The 27,983-nt window shown below is 41.0% G+C and overlaps 2 protein-coding genes across 2 annotated transcripts in view; one reads left to right on the plus strand and one right to left on the minus strand.

Annotated features, from left to right (window-relative positions):
• ogdhb (oxoglutarate dehydrogenase b) overlaps window positions 1-2,996 on the plus strand; it is a 47,800-nt gene extending 44,804 nt beyond the window's left edge. Inside the window, exon 23 of the mRNA XM_023272807.3 lies at window positions 130-2,996. Within this exon, the coding sequence (XP_023128575.1) occupies window positions 130-250 (121 nt within the window). The 3' untranslated portion in view covers window positions 251-2,996. The remainder of the gene's footprint in view (window positions 1-129) is intronic.
• Window positions 2,992-27,964, minus strand: pargl (poly (ADP-ribose) glycohydrolase, like). Its single transcript, XM_055019105.1, has 16 exons — window positions 27,841-27,964; window positions 14,292-14,714; window positions 13,702-13,795; window positions 13,104-13,204; window positions 12,944-13,015; window positions 12,777-12,863; window positions 11,192-11,352; window positions 11,037-11,116; window positions 10,885-10,957; window positions 9,544-9,619; window positions 9,332-9,479; window positions 7,464-7,542; window positions 7,278-7,386; window positions 7,033-7,132; window positions 6,760-6,888; window positions 2,992-4,660 (listed from the first exon to the last, which is right to left on the minus strand). The coding sequence occupies exons 2-16, from the start codon at window positions 14,712-14,714 to the stop codon at window positions 4,542-4,544; spliced, it is 1,851 nt and encodes a 616-aa protein (XP_054875080.1). The 5' UTR covers window positions 27,841-27,964; the 3' UTR covers window positions 2,992-4,541.
• Between the last annotated feature and the right edge of the window lie 19 nt (window positions 27,965-27,983).

Consider the following 27,983-nt stretch of genomic DNA (forward strand, 5'->3'; position numbering starts at 1 on the left):
TCTGCCAACTTTATTCTGACCAACTATAAAGCCTCTTTCCCTGTCCTTCATTATTTCTCTACCACAAATTAGACTTCATAAGTCACTCTGTAAGCATGAATAAGCTCATTTGTGTTTCTGTGTTTGCAGGTACGCTGGTCGTGAGCCGGCAGCAGCTCCAGCGACTGGAAACAAGCAAACTCACCTCATGGAGCTGCAACGTTTACTGGACACCGCATTCAATCTGGAGGCTTTCTCAGGGAAATTCTAACAGCTCGTTTTTGTCTCCGCCCACACTGAGCTTCAGGCACCTGACTCATTTTCCTCAATATATTTACATATCAGACCTGTGAACAGGCATAATCTCACGTCAAAATGCACAAGACTTTTAACACTGTTACCATGAAGACCTCAGTGTTCACAGTGGTGGACTGAAGAAATAAACCTGCAATGAATGTATGAATTTATACGAAATTAACTTTGAAGAGTTTTATTTTATGAGTTAATCTCAACCTGCTCTGCTCTGTACATCAAGAATTTCACAGATATACAGAAATGTAACACCTGTTGATTAAATTCATCTGTGGAAGATTGTTTGCAAGGGGAAAATAATGATGCATGTATTTCAAAGAATAGTTAAACACTGAGGGCAATAGGCTTATTGGCTTTCCTGCCAGGAGTTAGATAGCTACCACTCTCATATCACTGTGTTGGCATAGAGATGGAAAAATAATACGAAAAAATACAATTTATGGTTTTAAAAAGGGGTGAAGTGCAGGATTATTACTCAGCCGGGATTATAGACGCTTTAAAGGTTGGATAGAGTCCCTGTTAGCTAACTGTATTCACCTGTTTCTAGCCTTTATGCTAAGCTAGGGCTAGCTGCCTCATATTTAGACATGACAGTGGTGTGCATCAGCTAGAAAGCAAATGAACACATTTCCCATCATATTTAACTATTCCTTTAAACCTGATGTTAATGGTGTGTTTAACAGTATATGCTATATTAAATGCAGTGTAATAGAAATAAAAGAATCCAGTATACTGGTGATCATTTAAAAGGTTGAGACTGAGCCGCGATGCAGTGTACAACAGAAATGAGCGATATCAATGACTGTGAAATGACTCAAAGCTGTATCACCTTAATATTAAACAGTAGAATATTTGTTTTGATGCAAAATGAAAAACTGAAAGTTTAGATTTACTATAATAAAATGCAGACCTCACAGATGGAACTCAATGCAACAAGTAAGTTCAGAACTTTATTTTTTCAATATTTTGTGAAACCATCTTTTTTTTTGACATGCTCAATCCACCTCTACAGGCAGATTACCAAATTTCCGGAGAGATGTTCTGTCATTTCTAATTTTTTCAGCTGCTCTTTGCTGGAGGGGTTGTGTTGCTCTACCTGTCTCTTAAAAACAAACCCAAGCTGTTTTACTGGATTCCAGTCAGGCAACATACTTGTCCAGGCCAGTATTTTATATATCCATCGACATTCATGTTGCATCTACACTACTGTTCAAAAGTTTGGGGTCATTTAGAAATGTCCTTATTTTGGAAAGAAAAGCAGTTTTTTTTCAACGAAGATAACATTAAATTAGTCAGAAACACAGTCTAGACATTGTTTATGTGGTAAATGACTATTTTAGCTGGAAACGGCAGATTTTTAATGGAATATGTACATAGAGGTACAGAGGAACATTTCCTGCAACCATCACTCAGTACATGAATAAAAGTGTGAGTTTTCATGGAAAACATGAAAGTGCCTGGGTGACCCCAAACTTTTGAACGGTAGTGTATATCATCTCCCCAACACCATCTGTACTCATGCAGCCTCATATCATCACACTGCCACCTCCATGCTTCAAGGTGAGGACCATGTGTTTACTGTTGTAGTCCTGGTCTGGTACAGGACAAACATCTGAGCTAATCAAATGTATCTTGGTCTCTTCTGACCAAAGAATGTGCTTCCAATATTAATCAGAAAATTTCATTTTGCAGCGGAAGATTATATTTTCTAGGATTTTTTTCACAGCTAGAATGTGAAAGTAGAGCACTGTCTATGACATTTGTGGTGGAGGACCACTGCAGCTCTGATTAGGGGTACTATGGAACATTCTGTACCTCCTGACGACTGCCACAACTGCTGATTTTTAGCAGGTCATCAATCTTCCTGTATCCTTTTCCATCTTTGTAAAGTCAATTTTTCCATTCTTTTCCATGTGGAGCCATGATGCAGACATGCCGACAGACACAGCCCATAAGTCCACAACAAAGAAAGTTCTGCTGTTCTCAGGTTATTCTGTAGCCATGTTCATGCAATCAGGCTGTCTGTCATACTCAGTTTAGTTTCAATGATCACAGGTTTTCTAACTTGAGCTACGTTCTACTCTGAGGTCTGTATTTTCAATGTAGTCTTTGCAAAGAATTTGCTTGTGATTGTTCATTTGATGAAACGCTCTAATGTTCAACTTGGAAATAATGCAACTACTTTGAGGACAATTTAGAAGTATTTGGCATTTAAATGACATTTCACATTGGCGTCCTCACAGCTGTTGTTTATTGTAGCTGAATGATGTTAAACTGAAATGAGTAAACAGCACGTCTTTTTTTAAGAAAGTAGAAGTGATTGAAAACATTCTCGTCTGCCTCGTGTCCAATCTCTCAGTTGAGGAGTAAACACATTTTTTCTACATTTTTATCTGAGTTTATCAGTCACTTTACACTGAAACAGTGCATGTTTCAGATTCACTGGCATTAAACATTTTTCTCCATTTTTTTCATACATTCTTTCACTGTTTCCATTTCTTGTCTCCTCTGTGGTTCATTCACCATTCTCTCCCATTGCCGTAAACATCCACTTGTGCCAAACACAACAGAATACTTGAAATTAGATTTAATAAAGGATAAAAACATGCCCGCAATGGTGGGGGCTCCTCATGTTTGAAGAATGTATTTATTTTCATATGGTGTGCATGTTTTATTGTCGACAAATAAAGACCTGTTGAATGGTGCTGTTAGAGGTATTTTATTTCAGCTCCAGATTTCAGGAAAACAGACTCTAGTCTTTCATAGACACAATACCATGTCTGAAAACACACATTATTAACCCTTTTAAAACCACAGGGATCACCGGTGACACCGCGGTGCATGTGTATTTCAAATTACTGTAACTCCTCGCTACTTCGTGCAGTTTTAGTCATTCAAACTGCCCCTGAAAGCTGTGAAACGGAGAAACGGGTCTTTCTGGTGCTATTACATGCATTATGGTAATGACTGAGTGCCGTGTGGGGAGAGGGAGTGGAAATGAGGAAATAAGTATTATAGTGCTAAAAGGGTTAAGCAGCAGAGACATCTGTCAATCATTGTAAGACAGTATCGATATTTTTTAAAAATTTAAAACAGACAGAAAATTAACTAGTGTAGTATCTGACCTGAGGTATGTGTTGCTTAGTAGAATGGGATGGAATGTATTTTTCCTGTTGAAGGAAGTCGATGCTGTGTTTAGATGGGGGTCCCAATGTCCAGGAAGTTGATCGATGGGGGTCTTTGGGTGCCACAAAGTCTAAGGGGTTGATTGAAGGGGCCCCTTTTGTTTTTATCATGGTCTTTTAACAGGAACCATATGTTGTGACGTCATACTTGACCAAAGCACATAAAAGTGGCCACAGGTCATTGTTCTGGGAGGTTCATATTGGCTCTGAATTCTCCATCGGGCAGACCATGGTGCCTGATCAGATGCTGTGTTCTTTGCAATAAAGTTATTATTATTATTATTTATTATTATTATTATTAAGCAAGTCAGTGTCAACAAATGTTTTCTTCAATATCTGCACATCCTCGATGTCTGAGAAACTACACTAGCAAAAGCAGTTTCATCTCATTCATTAAATGAATCAGAAATACACTCTAGACATTGTTAATGTGGTAAATGACTATTCTAGCTGGAAACATATGATTTTAATGGAATATCTACATAGAGGTACAGAGGAACATTTCCAGCAACCATCACTCCTGCGTTCTAATGCTAAATTGTGTTAACTAATGGTGTTGAAAGGCTAATTGATGATTAAAAACCCTTGTGCAATTATGTCAGCACATGAATAAAAGTGTGAATTTTATGGAAAACTTGAAATTGTCTGGGTGACTCCAAACTTTTGAACGGTAGTGTAAATCCTTTGTCCAGTGAGGAATCAATAAAGTCATCTTCTCTTATCTTAAATAACAGCCATTGTGATTTACTAGTTGCATTGTTTCAGATGATGATTCTAATTTTTGAAACTGATTCATTGTTCAGCCCTAACATAAAGTCCAGCACCCCTTTTTGTCTTGTGAATAAAGCTCCTGCTCTCTGGACATGAATCTAAATATCATTTTAAGCAGCTTTACTGCTTTAACAACAGAAGTATAAACTGGTTTACTGAATCTTAAAGCGGCTCTGTCTACTAGCAAAGAAAATAAGAAGAAAATGCAAAATATCACTTAAACAATGGTTCAGCAGATTTTTCTTTTCTGTAATACAAACATTCCTTCAAGATTTTACTGTAAGTTCAGATGCCTCACAGCTGACTTCTCAAACTTCGGATGGCTTTTCTGATGAAATCAAACAGATCCACATGTAAACCACCAGGTTTGTGCAGATCAAAACAGTAGTTCTCCAGAAGTCTGTACAGTTCCCCTGCAAGGAAGCATTATTAAAAATTAATATCATATTTAAAAGTAGAAGGTAACACTCCTGTATTTTATCTAATTTCCCTTTCTCTTCCTACAAATTAGCTGGTGTTTAGCTGTGAATTATTTCCAACAAAGTCATGAGTAGTTTGGTTTGAATTACTCTGCTAAGGAACGGGGCGGAGTTATGTGACGATTGGTGTATGTTTGTCTGTCTGTTCGCAACATTACTCAAAAAAGGACTAATGGATTTAGATGAAATTTTCAGGAAAGGTAAAAAATGACAAAAGAACCAAGTGATTAGATTTTGGGAGTGATGCGGCTTATAGTCTGGATCCACGGATTTATTAAAGATTTTTGTATCATTGCCAGATAGCGGCACGGCATCACTGTAACTATGACTACAAGTGACCACTATACCTGCTGCCTGCTGACGAGCACATGATTGCGATCCAACTACAAAGTGACCGCTGCAGACTTAACGGGACTTACCCGTCGGAAATGACATAAGGAACAACGCGATTCAGTCTCCGTACATAATGCAAGACCATTGTGTTTGTATGTACATCTATATTAAATAGCCTTCTATAGTGCCGTGATTTCTGATCATCAATAACTAAAAAACAAATGTTGCATTTCTTTAAAAAATGCTGCATTTATGACAAGCCATATGGGGGAATGAACCGCCAAGGCTGCTCAGTCGTATCATTTGCGACGGCAGAAATCTTTAACAAATCTGTGGATCCAGACTATAAGCATCATCACTGCCAAAATCTAATCACTTGGTCCTTTTGTCATTTCTGACCTTCCCTGAAAATTTTGTCCAAATCCGTTAGTCCGTTTTTGAGTAATGTTGCTAACAGACAGACAAACAGACAAACCAAATTCCTTGGTGTAGTAGTTATGCAGTAAATTAACATCAAGATTTGTCAAAGTTTTCTTGAAATGAGAACAAAATTATTTATAAACGATATAATAAAACATGAGTCAGTTTCTTTATCAGGTTTAGTCTGTGGAAATGAGGTAATATTGTGTTTAACTGCTGTGATGGTGAAGTTTTATAACATGTGTGTTTTAGTAGTTGATCATCATCCATCAGTTTAGAACACAAAACTCATTAAATTTCACAGACATGAGTAAACTTCATGCAATATTCAGCATAAATACTTGTAAAATGACACTGATTATTAAGGGAATCTATAGTACAGGCCACTTAAAATCAAGATCACTGCTGTCAGTTTATCAATTATTTTTCATTTACCTGATACAATTCTTCTCTTGTCAGTGATTTACCACTAAAAATTCATTTCTGTCTGAACGTTAAATATTTTGAATTTTTTTCAAATAAAATAACCTGCAGTTTAACAGTAATAAACAGCAAGCAACCAGCTACTACAGCTGATCTACAATACATGTTCTGACATGCATGTAGAGAACGCATTTTTTTTCCATCTTTTAGAGTTTGTGAATTGGCAGACACTAAATATTAAATGACTTGGATCGAATCAGTGGCAAAAAAATGTGACCAGGATATCTGTAGTCTACTGTGTAGTATAGAGCAGTCGTAGGGGAGCTGGTGTGCTCAAGCTGCAGTGAGAGGTGGGTGGAGAAAAGTAGGACAACGGTGCAGAGTTACATCCAAGACATTTTAAAGCAAAATAATATTTTCTAAATATGAGACATGGTGGGCTGCACAGTGACGTGGTGGTTAGCACTGTCGCCTTGCAGCTAGTAGATCCCCGGTTTGTGTCCTGGCCTTCCCGGGATCTTTCTGCATAGAGTTTGCATGTTCTCCCTGTGCATGCGTGGGCTTTCTCCGGCTACTCCGGCTTCCTCCCACAATCCAAAAACATGCTCAGGTTAATTGGTAACTCTAAATTGTCTGTTGGTGTTAATGTGATAGACTCTATATGTAGCCCTGTGATAGACTGGAGACCCTAAGTCAGCTGGGATATACTCCAGTCCCCTGCGATCCTGACGAGGATTAGCCACTGTATAGATAATGAATGGATGGATGGATGATATACAGTGATGAGTTTTGAGGGGTTTAATCAGCAACTCGAGAGGGAGTTGAACAAATGCTGCTGTGTGTTTGGGATCGCTCACCAACTGTAACCTCCTCTGTGACCAGTAGGTGGTGTATCTGCTGCAGACTTCGTTCCAGATGTTCATCCCCAAAGGTGAAGAAGGCCAAACCCTTCCTGGTCTTTGCTGCTGCCATCAGCTGGATCACAGCTGGACATGTACAGACAATACCAGCCGTTAGGTACCTTTATTCATGTTCCCCTCATGACTGGTATCAACAGGCAAAAAGCTCAAAGTAAAAAGGCTTTCAGACTCAAAAGTCAGTCATCCATCATTACTGTAAGAACATTTCACCTTTAAGTTGTGGGTCTCCGTTGAAAGCTCCACAGCCCCACTTGCCTGTAGCGATGTCGGGCTCTTCCTGCCCATGTTGCCCCTTAAATCCACAGTATGCCTTCAGGGACACAACAGAATCATGTAAAATGATCATCTCAGATCGAACACTTAATATAAACTGGAAAAGTGAATCTTTAAGCAATCTACTAATAGCGTGATGAGAAAATAGTAAAAATAATGAAAAACCTTTGCACAAACGTCACCTTGTTCAGTTCCCTGGTGATCTTCATCATACTGTACTGCTCCCTGCTGTTTTTGAAGTGCAGAGCGTCGATGGCGAGAATCTGCCTCTTCAGCCGAGCCCACACATCTCTGCAAAGATCACATCACATCAAATCCCAAAAGCCCAAAATAAATGTTTTAAATGTACATGAAGCAGCCGCTCGGACCTTTCGAGGTATTCTTCATGAGGCCCTGCCCACTCAAAGCTGTCGCCAAAACCAGAGTAACAGCTGAACTGCTGGGAGCCTGAGAAAAACACAATAAAACACATTAAACACCTACAAAAGGTGAGTTTTTTCCAAGTAAAAAGTTCAGGGCCAGATTAACTCACACTTGGGGCTCAAGTCTGTATTTCCAGGAATACGTGTGTGTGAGAGTCAGGGATGAGAATGACAAATGGCAAAAAACTCTGAAAATGTCTGCCGAAGGCACGGAAAATTTTTGTAAAATTCACTTAGAAATGGCATTCTCTGGTGACTTTTAACAGTGAATATATAAGGCAATCAACACCCAAAATCCATTAATTTCTTCAATGAATTTCACCTGTTTTTTAAAAAAACAATATCCCAATTTGGTGGGCTACCAAGGGGATACTTGATCATTATCATTTATGGTACATTCAATTTTTGAGTTTCATGCCTTTCAAGGAATCTGTTCATTTAAATGCAACATATTTATACCCTGTTCATTTTAATTCTAATACAACATATTAATACCCCAATATTTTGTTGTTCAAAGGAATGGCACAGTTTATATACCATAGATCTATACGTATCCACGCACCAGAAATGATCAAAACTCAACAATATCGTGTGCTTGCATATCCGCGAAATTTAACATGTGGAAGGAAACAATCAGATGAAACTGGCGCCAAATTGCTGCCGAAAACAGGCGGATGTTGTCATTAACATAAATAGCGAGTGATGTTTACAGATAGCAATGCCGATTTCCATTCTCACAGCTGTATCTGATTTTGCAACACGCGTTGCCGAAAGATGTCGGCGGCGGGATGGCCATCACGGCGGGCGGCCATCACAAGCCTCGGCTCGCGACGCGTCGGCCGGCCAGCTGCTTGCCTACCCCTACCCCTACCCCCCTACAATTTTCTCAACGGATTTACATGATTCACAAAAATTATACTTTCGGCGGAAAAAAACTCGGAATTCCGCGGATCTGCGGAAAATTCTCATCCCTGGAGAGTTCATCTGAAATTACAATGTGTGTTCATGGAAATGAAGGAATCCTGTTCAACAAGCAACATTCCTATGGCTCATAACTAAATATAGAATATCAATCAAGTTTAAATTAACATTTTAATTTTGATTCATTGGTTGTTCTTTTTTTCATCAAAAGGTGTTGTCCCCAGTGCTGGAAAATATTGGAAAAAGTCAATTCAAATCCTTGAATCCAAATCAAACCATGACATTCAAATTTGTTCGATAACAAATTTTCATTGTTCAAAAAGATATTTCATTGAAAAAAAACAAGAAAAGCACTCAGAGAGCACAGTACTCTGCCAATTCTGCTCAGTCATTCAAGTCGTATAACTTCCGACGGATGAAATCTTTAAATAATTTGTGAGTCCGCAGCGGCTGATTTGTGGTTGGATTGCAATCACGTGATGGTCAGCAGCCAGCTGACAGTGTTCACTTGTTGTTCACTTGGTGTCGCTGTCTCGAAACGATACAGAAATCTTAACAAATCCATAGATCCCGACTATAAGCCACATCACTGCCAAAATCGAATCACTTGGTCCTTGTGTCATTTCTGACCTTCCCTGAAAATTTCATCCAGATTCATTAGTCTGTTTTTGACTAATGCTGCAAACAGACAAACAAACAGAGAAATCAACAGTGACCATCACATAACTCCATCATGTTCCTTGGCGGAGTAAAAATTTGTCACATGGGAGAAGTTTTAATCAGCTTGTTTGATAGTTTTTGCCTGAATAATGGCTACGTTTTCATCAATCAAGCAATTAATTGCAATCTATACAGATTTCTAATCCACTAAAGGCCTGATCATGTGATTCTACCTGTAATGATCAGACACTCGCTGTCCGCCAGTTTCTCGGTGAAGAGACGTGACACGATCAGCTCTGGATTTATGAGGAACAAGATCTCTTCCTGCACCAGACCCGAGCTGAGGACTCCTCCACCGATCCAGCTGGAAGCAAAGTCCACCTGAAACACACGGATCATCAGCGCTGCTCTGACTGAGCTGTGGATCACTGCTGTGGGCTCTTACCTGAAGCAGTCCGGTTCCTTCAGTCTCAATGCTGCCACATGATGCAACGTACAGTTTATGCAGCTTCTCCGTTGACCTGCCGCCAAAACAAAAAGAGTCAAAGAAGCGAAGAGCAGCTCGGCAGCACTGAAATATCTTAACAGTTATTGGATGGATTGCTGTGAAAATTTTAGATATTCATGTTTCCCAGAGGATGAATCCAAATGAATTCAATCATCATCATGAAGTTCACATTTGAGGTTTATGTACAAAATATCTCATTATCTATGGATTGGACTGCTGTAAAATTTTAAATTCCTGTTCTGTGCAAGATAAATTGTAAAATCTTGAATCAGTTCAACTATACTACTCCACCAAGGAATGTGGCGGAGTTATGTGACAATCGGCATTGGTTTGTCTGTCTGTTTGTCTGTTCGCAACATTATTCAAAAGCGGAATAATGGATTTTGATGAAATTTTCAGAAAAGATTGGAAATGATACAAGGACCAAGTGATTAGATTTTGGCAGTGATGCTGCTTATAGTCTGGACCTACGGATTTGTTAAAGATTTCTGTATCATTGCGAGATAGCGGCACGGCATCACTGTAACTATGACAACAAGTGAACACTACGTCAGCTGCCTGCTGACGATCACATGATTGCGATCCTACCACAAATTGACCGCTGCAATCGATTATTGGGACTTATCTGTTGGAAATCATACAAGGAACAAATGATTAAATTGTGGAGGTGTTTCCGGGTTCCATCAATTTCTGTTGCTTGCTACATATTTAGGTCACATGAGTCTGTATCCGTACATAACATACACATGCACAACATACACCTATGCTCAACGCAAGGTCATTTTGTTTGTAGGTACATCTATATTAAATGGCTACATTCTATGTTGCCGTGATTTCTGATGATCAATAACTAATAAACAAATGCTGCATTTCTAAAAAAAAAAAAAAAAAAACCATGCTGCATTTCTGACAATGCCATATGGGGGAATGAACAGCCTTGGTGTAGTACTGCACTCTTTGAGTGCTGTTCTTTCATTTGTATGTCATGTTGCATGCAGGTTAGTGCATGCAACATGACATACCAGCAGACATTACAACTATCTTAGGTTTGGTTAAGTTTTCTGATGCAACAGCACATCGCACATGATTGGTTGAAGGACTGTTTGGAAATCCAATAATTCACTCTGTACAGTTTGTTGCTTTAATAAATGATGCAATTTTTGCCGCTTCTGCTTTTTGAAAAGACAACATGAAAGAGGACAACTATGATTGTGGTGCCTACATGAGAACTTACTGAGCATTTATTAGACGTTTGTAAAACAAAACAGAAGTTCTTACCTCTTCCAGCTGGGCATGTCTGTGTCTCTGAGGCAGTATCTCTCAAACGTCACCAGTCCTTCCAGTTTAGTGTCTGCAAAGGCATTAAGAAACAGTCACTAACCTTCACTGAAATGTCTTATAAATTGTCAGGAGTTGAGGTTTGAACTCACTCTCATTAGTAACCACATTAAAGTAATGCATGATGGCCCTCAGCTTCTCTTTCTTCCGCTCTGACCAATTTCCAAACAGACTGCAAGACAAGAATCAGCAGTTAAAAATCCCACTAGGTCCACAAAATGAAATCTATGTAAAAGTGTTTCCAGACCTGGTGAAGTTGATGCTGGGGTAGTTGTTGTACTCAGCGTTGGGTCTGGAGGTGTTGCGGTGAGGAAAGGTGCAGAAAAAAGCATTGGCGAGCAGGCAGGATATCTGAACCTGTGACAGAGTGATGGCTGCCGAGCGTCCTCTCTGGAGCAGTGGGACGGCCTGAGAACACACCAACACCTCATCACCATGTTCAGACAAATATTTTCTATCATGTCCTTCTTTTCCTCATTCAAGAGAGATAATCTTATCAAGCACCAAATGCACTTGGCTGGTAAAGCTGGTTCAAGGTACCTGGTGTTGATGTTGATCTTTAATCTACTTTTTAACTTTCCTCATGCCAGACATGCTTATTTATGATTTTTTACTTATTCTGATTATTTTGGGGCTGCACAGTAACTTGGTGGTTAGGACTGTCGCCTCGCAGCTAGAAGATCCCTGGTTCGCGTCCCAGCCTTCCTGGGATCTTTCTGCATGGAGTTTGCATGTTCTCCCTGTGCATGTGTGGGTTTTCTCCGGGTACTCCGGCTTCCTCTCACAGTCCAAAAACATGCTGAGGTTAATTGGTAACTCTAAATTGTCTGTAAGTGTGAATCTGAGTGTGACTGTTTGTATGTTTAGCCCTGTGATAGACAGGTAACCTGCCCAGGGTGTCCCCTGCCGTCACCCTAAGCTTCTGGGATAGACTCCAGCCCCTCTGCAACCCTGATGAGGATTACACAGTGTATAGATAATGTATGGATGGATGATTATTTTTAATTTGTTTTTGAGAAGAAACAATATTGTGAAAGTATTTGAAGAATTAATGTCTTATTTCAATGTTTGAAATCTTTGATAATGGTTATTCCCAAGCTGAGCTGAATTAAAAGCCTTATATTCTACATTTTGCCTCATGTTAAGATGTAGTAGCTTCTATATGAACATATATTTTCATAATAGAATAAATAAATTTAAAAATGCAGTATTTCAGCTCTGATGCAGCTTTCTCTATATGAGTATGCCACTTTGTGGTCTAAAGCTATATCCTACTCACAGCATGATCTGATTGGTTGCACATCTTGAAAAACAGTCAATCAAAACTAAAGGACAAATGTTCAAAAGTTCTAAAACATCAACACCAACACACAAAGTTACACAGAATTACATTAAGTCTTTGTTATTAGGTTTAAAGTTTAATAGTTTTTCTACAGATGCAAAAAGATACTTATAAAGAAAGTATATTTTTCGATAATTTAGCAAGTTTCACTAGTTAACCCCTTATGTCTTTGGCTGTTTCCTAATTTATTTTACTTTTTAAAAAACACCCAGATTCTGTAAGACCAAAGTCAAATCAAGCAGAAGAAGTATCCTTGTTGTTATCAGCAGGTCATAGTCATTTTTAATTCCAACTGAATCAAACTGTGAGTCAGAGAGTCAATACCAGGTATTTAAAAAGAAGGCAGTCACTCTGGTGCTCTTAAACTCTTGAACTCGATCAAATATGGTGTGACAGAAATGAAGCACAACATTGCTAATGTGTTCATTACTCTGCAGCCTCTTAGCTGAATGACAGTACATGAGATATCTTTTTGTACACTTGATGTTACCTTCTTTATTTGCTCAGGCAGCCTCAAAGCCAAGGCAGCGATCTTTGGAAACAGTGTGTTGAAGTAGTTTTCTGTTTTTGGGACACGCTGGAAATAAAATACAAACATTTCTTACCAAGTAGACATTCGGTGTTAAAACTAAATCATAGATGTCGACTGACTCTGACCTTGACGAAGGTTTCGAGAGCATCAAACGACCACCGATCTTTATACTTGGGGTTGTATTCGACAATGGCCGTCTGGTGAGTAGAAACAGAGGAGAGTTGAACATTTCGTGTTTATCAAAGACAGATTATTGAACATTACTGTACAAATGCTGCCACGCACTGCTACATCATTGACGCTGACTGTTGTTTTCCTGGCCAGAGTGCTCAGCTGCTTGGAGATCAGCTTCCACCTCGACACCTGGGAGGGCCCACCATGATTCACTGCCTGTAACATGATGTATTTTTTCCTGATTGTAAATTACATAAACAGTAGAATGCAATAGAAGATCTGTCATATTTTCACGCAAACCTGGAAACAATATGAAAATTTTCTGGTTTCAGCTTTTAAACTTGTGAAGATTTCCCTCTTTTCTTTAGGAGAAATAAATAGTTGAGGATAATTTGCAGATTAATTAATAATGAAAATAGCAAAGTGAGTCAGTCAGAGTGGCAGTGTCATGGTAACTTCTTTGTACAAAGCTCAAGTTTCCTTGAGGTGTAACCTCCTGAAGCAGCTTTATCACTGTGTTGCATCTCTTTGTGATGGTTTTATGTTTCCTTGAGGGTGTTCAACATTTTCTGGTTGTGTTTTTTTGTCTCTTTGTGTTGGTTTTCTGTCTCTTTGTGGTATATTTGTGTGTTTGTGGTCACTTCTGTAGACTTTTTTTCCTGATAACATGGTCATTATTTGAGTTGCTGTTTTAATCTGAATGTAATACTTGCTTGTGAACAGGGCATCTTCACAAAGTTACTGTGCCACAGGTCCCTGCCCTCCTGAGGAACGAGTCTTGCTCCACAGTTGAACAAAGACACCTGCAAGACAAGCGATACAGCCAGATTCAATAAGTGCTGAACTGAAGTAAAAGTGCCCATAGCACAGTGTAAAAATACTCCAATACAAGTAAGTAAGCAAGTCCTGCATTCAAACCTAAATACAAAAATAGCAGAAGCATTATCCTTACCTAAAAGTACCAAAAGTTAAGGTCCTGACTAATAGATTATCATATACTCACATACGGAGTACAAGAGTTCATAAATGTATAAAAACGATTTTAAAAAGTAACTTCATTCTGTTAAAGTTACAGAACAAAAAGATGTAATGGGACAACCAATACATTGAACAAAAATGGGAATTTGACCATGACTTAATATTTAAAAGCAATAAAAGGGGAAGCTTACAAGGGAGTTATATACTGTTAAACGCACTGTGTATGTAGCAATTACCAATTCTCACATTTTTAGTAAAAGACACCAACCTTCAAGTTTGTGTCTGTGCAAACAATCACAACAAAAAAGGACAAACTCTTACATCTATAAGGACAGTGTGTGTCCTGCTGAAGTGCAGCTTTCCCAGGCTGACATAACAATGTGGAAGTCGCTTCAGATCATCCAGCTGACAACACGAAGACTTGACCTCCTCCTTCTGTGTCCTCATTGGCAGATCAGCCACCTCTGGAGATCTAGATCTGACATGGCCGGGGCTTAATGATCTGGCTGAGGTTGATTGTATGTTTTTGGTATTGCAGGGTCCAGAGGAATAGGAAGACGTAAAGTCTGTTAAATCTTTTTCACTGCACTGCCCGGAGGAGGAGGATGAGCAGCTGGGCTGACTTGAGTTTTCTTTGCTGTTGAGCTCTTTTTCAGGCTTGTCATTGTCACTCCTTTGCTGGTCATTAGCCTGGAGAATGGCTTTCACCTGAGAGCTGTCATTTTTGCTCTGCCGCTTGGCCATCTTTGGAGGAAGTTTAGAAACAAGACATGACCGCAGGTTATAAGAGAGCTAGCACAAAATAAAATACAAAAACAAAACAAGAGTACAGTCATGCCAGCAGCTCTGTGATGCTGTGTTAAGGCCCTTTCAGACATATAACTATTCTACTGACTTCATCAGTCTGTTTAAGTGACAGCATTCTGTCAGCTTCAATCCGACATACCACCACCATGATAGAAGGAGCCACAGTACCACATTTGTCATACAGATTGAACAGAACGTTAAGTGAAGCATAACACATAATAATGAACTAATAATAAACAAGAGTCTAAATCTAAACTGGGTCAGTCCATATCAGTTCAGAAAGCAGTTTTGCTTCATTGCCTCAGATTTTGTTCAGATTATTTATTTGTTATTTTGGACTCAAAAAGAAGTCCTCTAAAGTGGCAGAAGGTTGAGAATTTCACATTTCAGACATGTTTGGATTTTCACCCTCACTTACCTGGGGAATCAATTTGAGGGTTCAATGAACAGAAATAAAACTCTCACAGTCATGATATTTGGTGAGGACAAAACTGTTTCCAGCAGATTATCAGCCCTTTAAAATGAAAAAAGTGCAAAATCTTTAAACGAGGGTGGCATCGGGCCTCCAGAAAGTTCCTGCAAGTGTGTATATATGGATGCATTCACATGTGCTACCAAAATACAATCTTTGGTTGATATTTCACCAACTTCGGAGGCCTCTTACATCCACAGAATTTGATGTGTGGCAAGTATGGCAAAGCAAGGTTCAAGTGTTTTGCTATTATGACATGTCAAAATGTGGACTCTTTCATGAGACCACAAGAACTGGTGTACTTAGGGAGGCAAAGTCTTAAGTTGCTTATATATAGTTCATGTTAACACATAGGAGGCTTAATTTGCCTTACAGAATTTCCCCATCCATACACTGGAAGTGAACATTAAAGAGCTGACAAACACAAATAATAATATACAATAATTCAACACAAATCACAATAAGTCTCCTGTTTGTTAAAATACTTCTGAAAATAATAAGCCTTTATAATGGCTTCCCTTTTAATGAGGGTGAAAACACAACAATTCCTACATCTGCCCCAACATGAGTTTATGAGTAAGTGTCGAACCGACAAGAAAGGTGGGGGAGTTGCTGTCATCTTCAAATCTGTATTTCAGTGCAACGAAATTACTTTTGGTGATTTTAGCCCTTTTAGAATATCTCTGTTTTTTTAGTAAAAGGTGATCCAAAAGTTCTGTTTTTAATTATTTATGGAACTCGAAGATATTCTGGAAAATTCCATTGATGAGTTTGCAGAACTGCTGTCAGTTATCTGCACTGACTAACTTTTTTTTTTATCATGACAGAGGATTTTAACATTCATGTTGAAAATAACCTGGATGGCAATGCCAAAGAACTCTCTGCTCTTCTTGACACTTTCGGCCTCTTGCAACACGGGAAAGGGTCCACACACTCTCAAGGCCGCACTCTGGATCTGTTTTTTTCTAAAGGTTCCCTTTGTTGATGTGAAGGACTTGGCTCTTTCTGACCATTTCTGTGTATTCTTTGACTTACAGACCATTCCAAATGTTCAGTTAACCTCTATGCCTGACAAGAAAAGGTACATAAATGAAAATACCAGTGTTAGTCTTGGTTAAAATTAAGATAACCTTGAGCAGGCCAAAAACACCATGGAGGAACACTATGACTGCAAGGGCCTAGAAAATAAGATAGCTCCACAACTACTCTCAACAGATAAATGCGATGAATTTGTATGCTTTTTTAATGAAAAAATACAATCCACAATGTTAAATACTTCCACAAAGCAGAAAAACAATAAAATGATGCAATCCCTAAAACTGCCCAAGAATAACTCAGCTGTCATGTCAGAATTCAATACAATTGGCCTAAAGACTTTAGAGGAAACAGTTCAGCAGATTAAACCATCAACTTGTTGTTTGGATCCAATGCCATCTGACTTTTTCTAAACTATTGTAAAGTCTGTCCTATTTGATTTGCAGTATACAATCAGTTGCTCACTGGAGTCAGGCACATTTCCTAAATCACTTCCATTAGGCCACTCTTAAAAAAGAGAACTGTGGATGCTTCCATTCCAATTATAGACCTGTCTCGAATCTTCCTTTCATAGCCAAGATTACAGAGAAACTGGTTTTTAATCAACTCAGCAATTTCTTGAACTCCAGTGGACTGTTTGACAAATTTCAATCAGCTTTCCAACCTCATCACACTACAGAAACTGCTCTTATTAGAGTGACATAAGATTGAACACTGACTCAGGCAAGGTGTCAGTTGTGGCCTATTGGATCTAAGTGCTGCGTTTGACACAGTGGATCACAGTTTACTGCTGAACAGGTTGGAAACTTGGGCAGGATTCCAAGGAACAGTCCTGGACTGCTTCAAGTCTTACTTGGGGGAGCAGAGATATTTTGTGACCATTGAAAGTTATGAATCCAATTGAGCGGCAATGACATATGGAGTACCTCAACGGTCAGTCACTGGACCCCTTCTTTTCAGCCTATATATGCTGCCTTTGGGTCAAATTCTCCAGAACTCAAATGTTAACTATCATAGTTATGCTGATGATACACAGATATATCTAGCACTGTCCCCTGATGGCTACAGTCCAATGAAATCACTGTGTCGCTGCCTAGAGCAAGTAAATAATGGGATGAACCAAAATTTCCTTCAATTAAACCAGGACAAAACTGAAATCATTGTTTTTGGCAACAAAGAGAAAAGGACTGCTGTTAGTAAATACCTTGAGTCACTACCCCTAGAAACCAAAGACCAAGTCCAAAATCTTGGTGTGCTGATAGACTCAGATCTGATCCTCAGTAATCATATCAAGTCATTCACAAAAATAGCCTTCTGTCGGCTTAAGAACATATCCAAAGTTAAGGGATTCAAGTCCACAAAAGACCAGGAGAAACATATTCATGCTTTCATTTTCAGTAGAATTGACTATTGTAACGGCCTTCTGACTGGACTCCCCCAAAGGAGCATTTAAAAGTGTTGACCAGAACAAAGAGATCAGAACACATCAGTCCAGTTCTAAAGTCTTTACACTGGCTCCCAGTAGGCCATCTCTATCTGAATTGACCAAATAACTAACAGTCCAGTTTATTTAGGTTTTCCTAAGCAGTGAATCTTCTGTCCAACTTCTGTTCTGTGCAAATAGTACATATTTAAAGAAAGTGAAGTCAATAATGTTTCCGCAGGAACAGCATGCATGCTGAAATCTTCATTGATATAATCAGCAATGACTCACCTTCATGCATGAATCATACGTCAATAATAGACTAATTTTACACCTGCTCTCTGATATACTGATTCAAAAATGTACTGAAAAATTAGGATATTTTCAAATATTTTAAAATCACAAATCATGAGCTCATGACTCACTAAAGGCCCTTTCAGACCTGCACTTCTTCCTGTTAACATGACTGCATCTGAACATGTCGGCTTCATGTCTGAATGTGCACACCGCTCAATTCTGAATTAAAGTCGCAATGGAAGTCTTACAAGGTCAGACCTAGAAACATTTCGATATCACTTACAAAATAGCACTAGTCTGAGCTGCACCCATTCTCAGAGACACGCAAGCAACACTTGTGTGAAGCAATTTATTGAAGGCTTTTTCTGCATTTCAGCATCAACCTTGGTCAAGTATTGATCCACTGCTCTGAAATTTTATGTATATGTGGCACCCATAAAATAGTGTGACCAGTTATGTGATAAAAGGTTAGAATAACTACTATGTTCATTACTTTGTCTGGTATGTACATGTGTGTCGATAATAATAAGGGCTAAATAAATTGTCATTGTGCTATTGAAGCTGAAAAATAGCAGTCCTGTGCAGGCAGCGGTGGGGCGGAACCTTTGTTTTGTTCCGGTTGCACCTAGGAATGGTGCGAGGGAACACGCGTCCCGCGCTCTCTTCAGAAACAATCTGGAAAGAAGCGCGGTGCACTGATGTTTCATTGTTCCTGCTTTATCCACCTGATACAGGTTGCATACACACATTTGTTATTGTGGACTCACGCTTGAGACCCGTAACAAATCTTGGGGGCTCGTCCGGGATCCACTGCCATCTGAACCAAGAAGGGAAGTGGGTCCAGTGATAACCAGAACCACGAGGCCAAGGCTAGAGACTGAGCGACAGCCAGGACGACAGCTGGTGGGTGTCCATGAGGGAAAGTGAGGTCCAGAGGAGGACCTTCATTCCACCAAGGGAACCGCACTGCTGCCTCATCACTGGGAATGCTATGTCAACAGCACGGAAGGAACTCGTTTGGGGTATCAAAAAGAACCTGTTTAAACTCTCCGGTAGTGAAGTTTATCAGCTTGCAAGAGACATTGCAACTGACAATCAAAGTGAAGACTTACAGCCTACTGATGAAGAAATCTGCGTGGACTTCATTCTGGAGTACATGCGTTCTGACACCTTACTGCAATTAGAAGATGGGGGTATGAGTCAGTTATTAATGCTAAATGATCATTTGTTGTCCATCATTGGGGATTGTACCACAGGTGCTGCCACAAAGAGGGTAGCATGGGTACAAGAAACACTCAACACCACTCAATATTTCTCCTATATTGGTTTCTCTTCATTGGCTCCCTGTTAAATCTAGAATAGAATTCAAAATCCTTCTTCTGACATATAAAGCTCTTAACAACCAATCTCCGTCATATCTTAAAGACCTGATAGTACCATATTACCCTAGCAGAACTCTTCGCTCTCAGACTGCAGGCTTACTTGTTGTTCCTAGAATCTCTAAAAGTAGAATGGGAGGCAGAGCCTTCAGTTATCAGGCACCTCTCCTGTGGAACCAGCTCCCAGTTTGGGTTCGGGAGGCGGACACCCTCTCTATTTTTAAGACCAGGCTTAAAACCTTCCTTTTCGACAAAGCTTATAGTTAGGGCTGACTGGGTGACCCTGACGGGGTGAGCTGGTGTTTTCATTTGCACAACTGACTTCCCCTCTTGACGTCCCTTTAGTTTGCCCCTAGTTATGCTGCTATAGGCCTAGACTGCTGGGGAACCTCTCTGGATGCACTGAGCCCTTCTCTAACTACCTATGTATTTACTATATATACCATTATTGCATTACATTCACTCTGTTTCTTTCTGTGTCCTTTCTCCGAGTGTCCCTGGTCCCAGAGCTGGATGCTGGATGCTTCAGATGTGTGGCTGTGTTTTATGGTCCTTGTGTCCCACCCCCCCACCTCTCTATCTCTACCCCTCTATCTGTATCCCTCTATCTCTACCTCTACCCCTCTATCTCTACCTCTCTACTTCTTCTGTCCCTCTCAACCCGCCCGGCCAGCAGGCAGATGGGTCCCCCCACATTAGAGCCGGGTTCTGCTCGAGGTTTTTTTCCCTGTTAAAAGGGTGTTTTCCTTGCCACTGTCGCCTTTTGGCTTGCTCTGGGGGTCAGGCATATGGGTTCTGTAAAGCGTCTCGAGACAATTTGACTGTAATTGGCGCTATATAAATAAAATTGAATTGAATTGAATTGAACCACTACACCCACTCAGGCAGAAAGGGACACTACACTCACACACACGCATGACCCTGACACACCACCCACCACCGCAGTACATGCTACACAGCACACTGACTATAGCATGGAGACACACACCACGGGACAAAATATAGACCAACTAAGGATGATGTATAATGAAGTAGGCAAGAAATTGCAGCACGTGAAGGATGTGAATAGTACACAACCTATTGTAACCGGAAGTACAGGTGAGCCAACACCACACTCACAGGTAGTGATGGACAGAATGGTTCCGTTAAAGGACCTTTCCTACCTTCAGCGGAGGGAATTTAAGTTACATGGGGGACAGATAGGGGACCAAAACTCTGACATAACCTATAGTAGTATCTGCAAACAGATAGATGAGGGAGTCAGGGAGGGTTTCGCAGAGACAGAGGTAGTTCGAGGTGTTGAGAGTTATTAAACCTGGTGTTTTCAAGGACATGCTTATTAACAAGGATGAAATCGCCATTAGTGAGATTAAAGGATTTCTCAGATCCCACTTCGGTGAAAGGGCAAGTACTGAACTGTTTCAGGAATTGATGTGTGCAAGACAAAATGACCAAGAATCCCCCCAGCAGTTTTTGTACCGCATGATGGGACTCAAACAGAAAATCCTCTTACAGTCAAAGCAGGTCACTACAGATATCCGTTACGACCCCAGGACTATTCAGGAGGTTTTCATTCACACGATCTATCAGGGGCTAGGTCCAAAACATAGTGACATTAGACAGCAGTTGAGACCATTGCTTTCAGACAGTCAAGTCAGCGATGAGGAAATTCTAAGCAAGGTTATGAAAATAATTAGTGATGAAAATGAACACCAGCGCAGGCTAGGTCAGACATCCAGACAGAAAATTACACATACACATAGTGTTCAGGCTGAGGGAGGAGATCGAGCTGCAGATAAGAAAAACAGCGAGTCTATACAACAACTCAGTGCACAAGTGGAGACCTTAACCAACATGGTTGCCACTTTGATGGACCAACAGATGGGAGCCTTACAGGCAACACATTCCACAGCAGTATCATCTCAAACACCACGACATGCACAGTTGCATAGCCCCCAGTTTCCATCTCACCAAGCACCTTTTCCTCCAAGCCAACCTTCTGGAAAGAGGAGAAAACCATTTGGTTGCAATAACTGTGTACAGCAAGGCTTAGAAAACTGCAATCATTGCTTTGGGTGTGGAGGCACAGGACACCGAGCAGTAGGTTGTTTAAAAGGAACCAAACAGCAGGGAAACGGGAGTTGGTCTCTGCCGAGGGACAGCCAGGGACCACACCACCACTTCAGTCCCACCCAGTAACCGCAGCATACAAGCAAAAACGCCTGAGAAAGAAAAGAAGCCCACACATCAGCAAACCTCATCCAGACAAAACACAAACAACTCCTGAAAGCACACCATGCACAGCAGCACTAATTGGTAGGAAAAGCCTGCTAAGTTGCTTCATTAATGGTTTTGCAGTGACTGTTTTACTTGATACTGGCTCACAGCTTAGCATCACTGATAGGCCAACCTCCCAGGCAATAACAACCCTAATCTCACAATTCAAGTCCCCTTCCTGGTTAGTCAGCTTCCTCTCCCCCAGCCCCTACTTGGGGCTAATGTCATTCAAGAGATGTTTAAAAGCGAAGAGTCTGCTGCTGATGCACACGGCATGGTGGTCGGCCTCCTCCGAAAAGCACTTGGAGTGGAAGAACAGCAGGCCAAAGTCATGGTCAACTGTATTGAAGTTCAGAAAACAGCAAACTACAGTACAGCCACAGTCAGAGTAGGGAGAGAAGGTGTCAGCATCCCAGCTGGTAAAACAATGCATGTGCGATGTAAAGTACCACCTACCTTTGATGTGTCCAACACTGTAGTTTTATATGAACCACCAGAAGAGAGCGCCCCCCTAGAACAGCTCAGTGTTGGGGAGGGGCTGCTAGAGGTTAGGAAGAGTAGGTGGCCCTGTGTCAGTGTACCCATTTCCAACCACACTAAGCAGGTAATCACTACACCGAGCAGAACCCAAATTGGTTCCATCCAACATGTAGTTAAAGTACTTGAGATAGGCCAACAGGAGGCACCACCACAGGCTAGTGTAGAGAGAGCTGAAGTTAAAAATGTCAACTCTTTGAGCAGCCCCCCTGCAGACCTTTGGAAACCACCTGTGGACCTCAGCCATCTAAATGCAGAACAACAGCAGATAGTGGAAAAAATGCTTTTTGAGGAGTCAGCAGCATTCGCTCGGGATGGCAGTGACATCGGATGCATCCCATCTCTGCAAATGTCAATTAAACTCAAAGATGACATCCCTGTTCAAAAAGCTTATGTGTCAATTCCAAAACCCCTGTACAAGGAAGTTAAAGAGTACATCCAGGAGTTGCTTGTGAAAGGATGGATTGTGAAATCACGGTCACCATATGCGGCACCTGTTGTATGTGTGAGGAAAAGGGATCGATCATTGCATTTGTGTATTGATTACAGACTCCTCAACAAAAAGACTATGCCTAATCGGCACCCGTTCCCTCGCATACAAGACCTGATCGATTCACTTGGAGGCTACAGCTGGTTTACCATATTGGACCAACCTTTTATACTGCATACTGATGCTTCCCAACAGGGCCTCGGAGCGGTCCTTTACCAAAATCAGGATGGTAAGATGAGAATTATTGGCTATGCCAATATAATAAATAATAACGCACGTTAACACCAGCAGAACAGAATTACCATTTTCACAGTGGAAAGCTTGAGTTTCTGGCCGTGAAATGGGCAGTATGTGATAAATTTAATGATTACTTGTACTATGCACCCCATTTCACTGTCTACACAGACAACAATCCCCTGACTTAGGTGATGAGCACAGCGAAGCTGAACGCGATGGGCCATCGCTGGGTTGGACAGCTGGCAGACTTCCACTTTGAAATCAGGTATCGATCTGGCAAAGAGAACATTGATGCAGACACCCTCTCTCGATGTCCTGTCGATATTAATGAACTCACTAGTCAGTATACAGAAAGACTGCCAGAGGAGGCAGTGCATGCCACCTGGGAGGGAACCAGGACAGCCCAGCAAGATGAAGTAGCTTGGGTGGCTGCCCTCAACATAACATCGCAACCACAAACAGACTTTGAACCCTGTCCTGTAGTCAACCATGAAGAGCTTGCAAAGGAGCAGCAGAAAGATCCCGTCATCGGAAAAATATTGGAGCTACGAGAAAAGTCTACAGAGCTAACTGATGAGAAGCGCAGAACATTTGACAAGCCGACAAGAAAACTGGCATGAGAATGGAGAAGGTTATATGTGGCGAATGGTTTACTCTACAGGAAGACCTTTGGTCGCAGGCAGTTGATTGTGCCAGCCACCTATAGACAGACAGTGCTTACTCACCTACACGACAACATGGGACATGTTGGTGTGGAAAGAGTCCTAAGTCTGGCCAGAGATCGTTTTTATTGGCCTTTCATGAAGAGAGAGATTGAGGAATATATCACCAGAAAGTGCCACTGCATAAAGCAGAAGAAGCCAAAATTACATGATAGAGCACCGATGGGGAGTCTGACATCAAAGTCACCCCTTGAGTTGGTATGTATTGACTTCCTCCACCTTGAGACTAGTCGGGGTGGGTATGAGTACATCCTGGTGGGAATCGACCACTTCACCAGGTTTGCACAAGCGTACCCCACCAGAAACAAAGCAGGCAAGACGGCGGCTGATCGCATCTTTAACGACTTCATTCCCCGGTTCGGATATCCAACTAAACTCCATCATGATCAAGGTCGGGAATTTGAGAATGAACTGTTCAAGTCCCTCAGACAGATATCTGGTGTGAAGCATTCCAGAACCTCCCCTTATCATCCACAAGGCAATCCGGTGGAGAGGTTCAACCGGACCCTGTTGCAAATGCTAAGGACACTTGGAGAGAAAGAAAGAGAAAATTGGAAGGATCACCTGCCTCATGTCATTCACGCATGTAATTAAAATAAAAAAACATGAGTCAACAGGTTACTCTCCACATTACTTGCTCTATGGCAGGGAACCACGCCTCCCTATTGACCTACTGTTTGGGCTGGTAGGAGGAGGATGAAGCCAACACTCAAAGTGGATATGCAAAAAAATGGAAAGAGAGAATGACAGAGGCATACAAGATAGCCAGCACTAACAGCCAGCAATCAAGTGCCAAAGGGAAACACTATTATGACAAACGAAACAAAGGTGTCACTCTACAGCTAGGGGACAGAGTTCTTGTCCGGAACCTTTCTGAAAGAGGGGGGCCCTGTAAATTAAAACCCTACTGGGAAAAGACAATCTACATTGTCAGAGAGCAACTTGGTGATAACCCGGTTTACAAGGTCAGTCCTGAGAACGGAGGCCGTCCACTGCGCACCCTTCATCGAAACCTGTTACTCCAAGTAAACAGCTTACCACCAGACCCACCAATCTTGACTTCACCTGTTAAGTTACAGAAGAGGAATGTAAAGTCAACACAGCCAGTGAAAGCTGCTGAACAGACACAATACGGTAGCACAAGTGATTCGGAGGAAGACGAGGAAGCACCTCGTTATTGGCTGTGAGTACCAAGAGAACTGTCAAAAGTTGATACAGGTGTTCACAAGCAAGACCAGTCTCTGGGTAACCCTGAGATGACTGGAGCGTACCCAGGAGAATCTATTCAAGCTGGGTCAGAGTTTGGAGGAGAAGGTGTAGGTGAGGTGGAACAAGAAGCTGGGAAGTGAGGTGATGCCACTTACAGAGGAGCCACAGCCCTGCGAGGAGCAAGTGCTGTTGCAGGTCAGAGACTCAGACACAACAGATGCACACATTCAAGGAGCACAGCCTGATACCCAGTTCATGGTGAGGAGATCTACCAGAGCAAGGCGGCCTGGTCAGATGTTGACTTACACCTCACTGGGCCAACCAACCTACCAGCCACGGATTCTGGTTAATGCCATAGAGACACAGCCAACATTTTACAGGTACCAGTATCCACATTCTCACCCATATCCATTCTCACACACATGCATCATACCTGCCACATACCTACCGATCACCCATCCTGTACATTGCTATTGAACCGTTTACAGCAAAGTAAGAGGCGTTAAATTAGTATGTTAGAACATGGCTTACGAGGTTGGTTGTTTCATATATTTGTTGGTGTTTGGTTTTATAGATGTATAAGTTAACAGGGTTAAGAAAGGTGATAGTTATTTGGATTAGAGATTTCAAGTGTCAGGAGCCACTTTTGTTGTTAGGGAGCATGTGGCACCCATAAAATAGTGTGACCACAGTTATGTGATAAAAGGTTAGAATAATTACTGTGTTCATTACTTTGTCTGGTATGTACATGTGTGTCGATAATAAGGGCTAAATAAATTGTCATTGTGCTATTGAAGCTGAAAAATAGCAGTCCTGTGCAGGCAGCGGTGGGGTGGAACCTTTGTTTTGTTCCGGTTGCACCTAGGAATGGTGCGAGGGAACACGCATCCCGCGCTCTCTTCAGAAACAATCTGGAAAGAAGCGCGGTGCACTGACGTTTCATTGTTCCTGCTTTATCCACCTGATACAGGTTGGTAACTGTGAATAATCTATAACTCTCTACCTCCCAAGGCCGCGCTTTATTAGAGTGATTGTCTGTGAAATGTTCTGTGTTGAAATGTTGAAACAGTTACATACATAAAAGACAAAGAAAGTTAAGCTTGTTTTATGCTTGCCGCGTCCGCGAGGTCCGTGCGGCTCCGTGCGGAAAAATTATGTCATTTTCGCACCCACGCCCCCTCCAGCGGCCTTTCCGTGCGGAAAATTTCCGCTCCGCGCACCTCCACATTTTTCTAACCAACGTGGACAGAGCCGCACGGAAAAACATGGCGGAGGGCCAGGACCTACTCGTAGCTGAAGTCTAGAAATACGTGAACTTATACGATTCATCACACAGAGATCACCGTGGTATGAACTATTCATGGTGTGAAATAAAACTAACTGCTGAAATGCTTTTATTCGGTAAAATGCCATGTTGTAAGTGGTGTAAACAATGGCAAACTTCTTCTTCTCTAGTTTAGTACCAGAGTAGACCAGGTAGACGTGTGTCTGAGCTACACTGCCCCCTGCAGTTTGGAAGCAGACTTCTTCTTCTCTAGTTTATTACTAGAGTAGACTAGGTAGACGTGTGTTTGTGATACACTGCCCCCTGCAGTTTTGGAGCAGACGCGCACGGAGTATAAATGCGCACACGTTCTCTCACACAGATTTCCGTGCGGCTGATTTCCGCGCGGCTCGTTCATGCGGAAAGTATATTCCAGCCTTTAGTCGGTCTCGGCGGAGTTTTCTCCTGCTGACGTCATCACGAGTGCCGCGAAAATGGTCTGATATGTAGAAAACAGTATTAAAGTGTTCTGAAAGCTCCCGTACACTATGAATGTTTAATATTTACATTGTCTAATGAGATTAACAGGATTTACATTTACTTAGTACAACTGAGTTAATACTGTTTATAGTGAACACTGATTGTTAATAACATGAAAATGGTTGTTCTGTTAAAAATATTTTGCTACATACGTTGACAAACATTTTCTAGTAAATACATTTCAGTAGCCTGTAATTATTACAGAGGTAGAGTGTCAAGCTTGGCAAGTTAAAAAGGGACAAAATGTACTAATTTGGATGATGCTGAAAATAAGCAGCAGTATTGTGACCAGTTGTATACTGTGAAAATTAATGCACTTTAATGAGTACAAGTGTTTATTGGACCAAGAAAAAAGGTCACTGAGGATGTGTGTGTGTCAGAACTGGTAGCACATCAGAATGAAATTGTGCTTTATTGAAGATGTGAGAAAATAGAATGCAATGATGGACTTTAGTGAACTGAGAACTCAAATATGAAAAACTGGAATGTGTACAACAGAAATGCGTTTATGAGCTTTGTTCATGATTTTGATGTGTTTAATAAAACACACAGAGAAACAATCTGGAAAGAAGCGCGGTGCACTGACGTTTCATTGTTCCTGCTTTATCCACCTGATACAGGTTGCATACACATTTGTTACTGTGGACTCACGCTTGAGACCCGTAACATATACTACAAACTTAAAAATAAGATAATGAATGTAATCCATTTCCTACAAGGATGTAGGAAATATAGTGTAGTGAACTGGATTTACAGGTTTGATTGTCTGTTGAGTCCATTGTTTCAGGTTCAGCAGGCAGAGAGTCCATGGGAGGAAGCTCATGGCTCACTCATGACTGGCTCCTAACCAACAGTGATGTCACAACATCATGTTTACGTCAGACTGAGGTGGGCAGAGACTTTTCCCTCCTGCACATGGATATTAAGTCAAACTACACAACATAAGTTCTGCACAGTGGAGCTCAAACTTCAAATACTCAAACACATATATTTAGATAGACTTGGACAGCTGATAGTTCCATGGATGCAGAACTTCAGAATGTGTTTTCACAGTAGACTAACCTCTAGAAGAGCAGAAAGGGAACCTGCCCACATTCCACATACAAGCTTCTACTTCGACAGCTGTAAATTATGCCATTACACACGGAAATCTCCAAAATGAGTAGGTTCGGTGCACTCACCTTTCAGCAAACACTGAACCCGATATGTTCAAATGTAACCTTGTTGTTGTTGGAAGCAGGTTTCAACAATGTAAAAGTAGAAGAACAACCACACGCACTCACTCAAAGTGAACTTTACTTTCACTTTGAAGCGAAAACGAAAG

The sequence above is a fragment of the Amphiprion ocellaris genome, chromosome 17 (assembly GCF_022539595.1).
Source record: "Amphiprion ocellaris isolate individual 3 ecotype Okinawa chromosome 17, ASM2253959v1, whole genome shotgun sequence".
Taxonomy (NCBI): Eukaryota; Metazoa; Chordata; class Actinopteri; family Pomacentridae; genus Amphiprion; species Amphiprion ocellaris.

Excerpts from the sequence above, each read along its gene's own strand:
- pargl (XM_055019105.1), bottom strand. The coding sequence starts at position 14,714 with ATGGCCAAGCGGCAGAGCAAAAATGACAGCTCTCAGGTGAAAGCCATT. Across the intron at positions 13,796-14,291 it reads CACACACTGTCCTTATAGAT|GTGTCTTTGTTCAACTGTGG; the intron begins GTAAGAGTTTGT and ends CTTGTCTTGCAG. Across the intron at positions 10,958-11,036 it reads TAATGTGGTTACTAATGAGA|ACACTAAACTGGAAGGACTG; the intron begins GTGAGTTCAAAC and ends ATGCCTTTGCAG.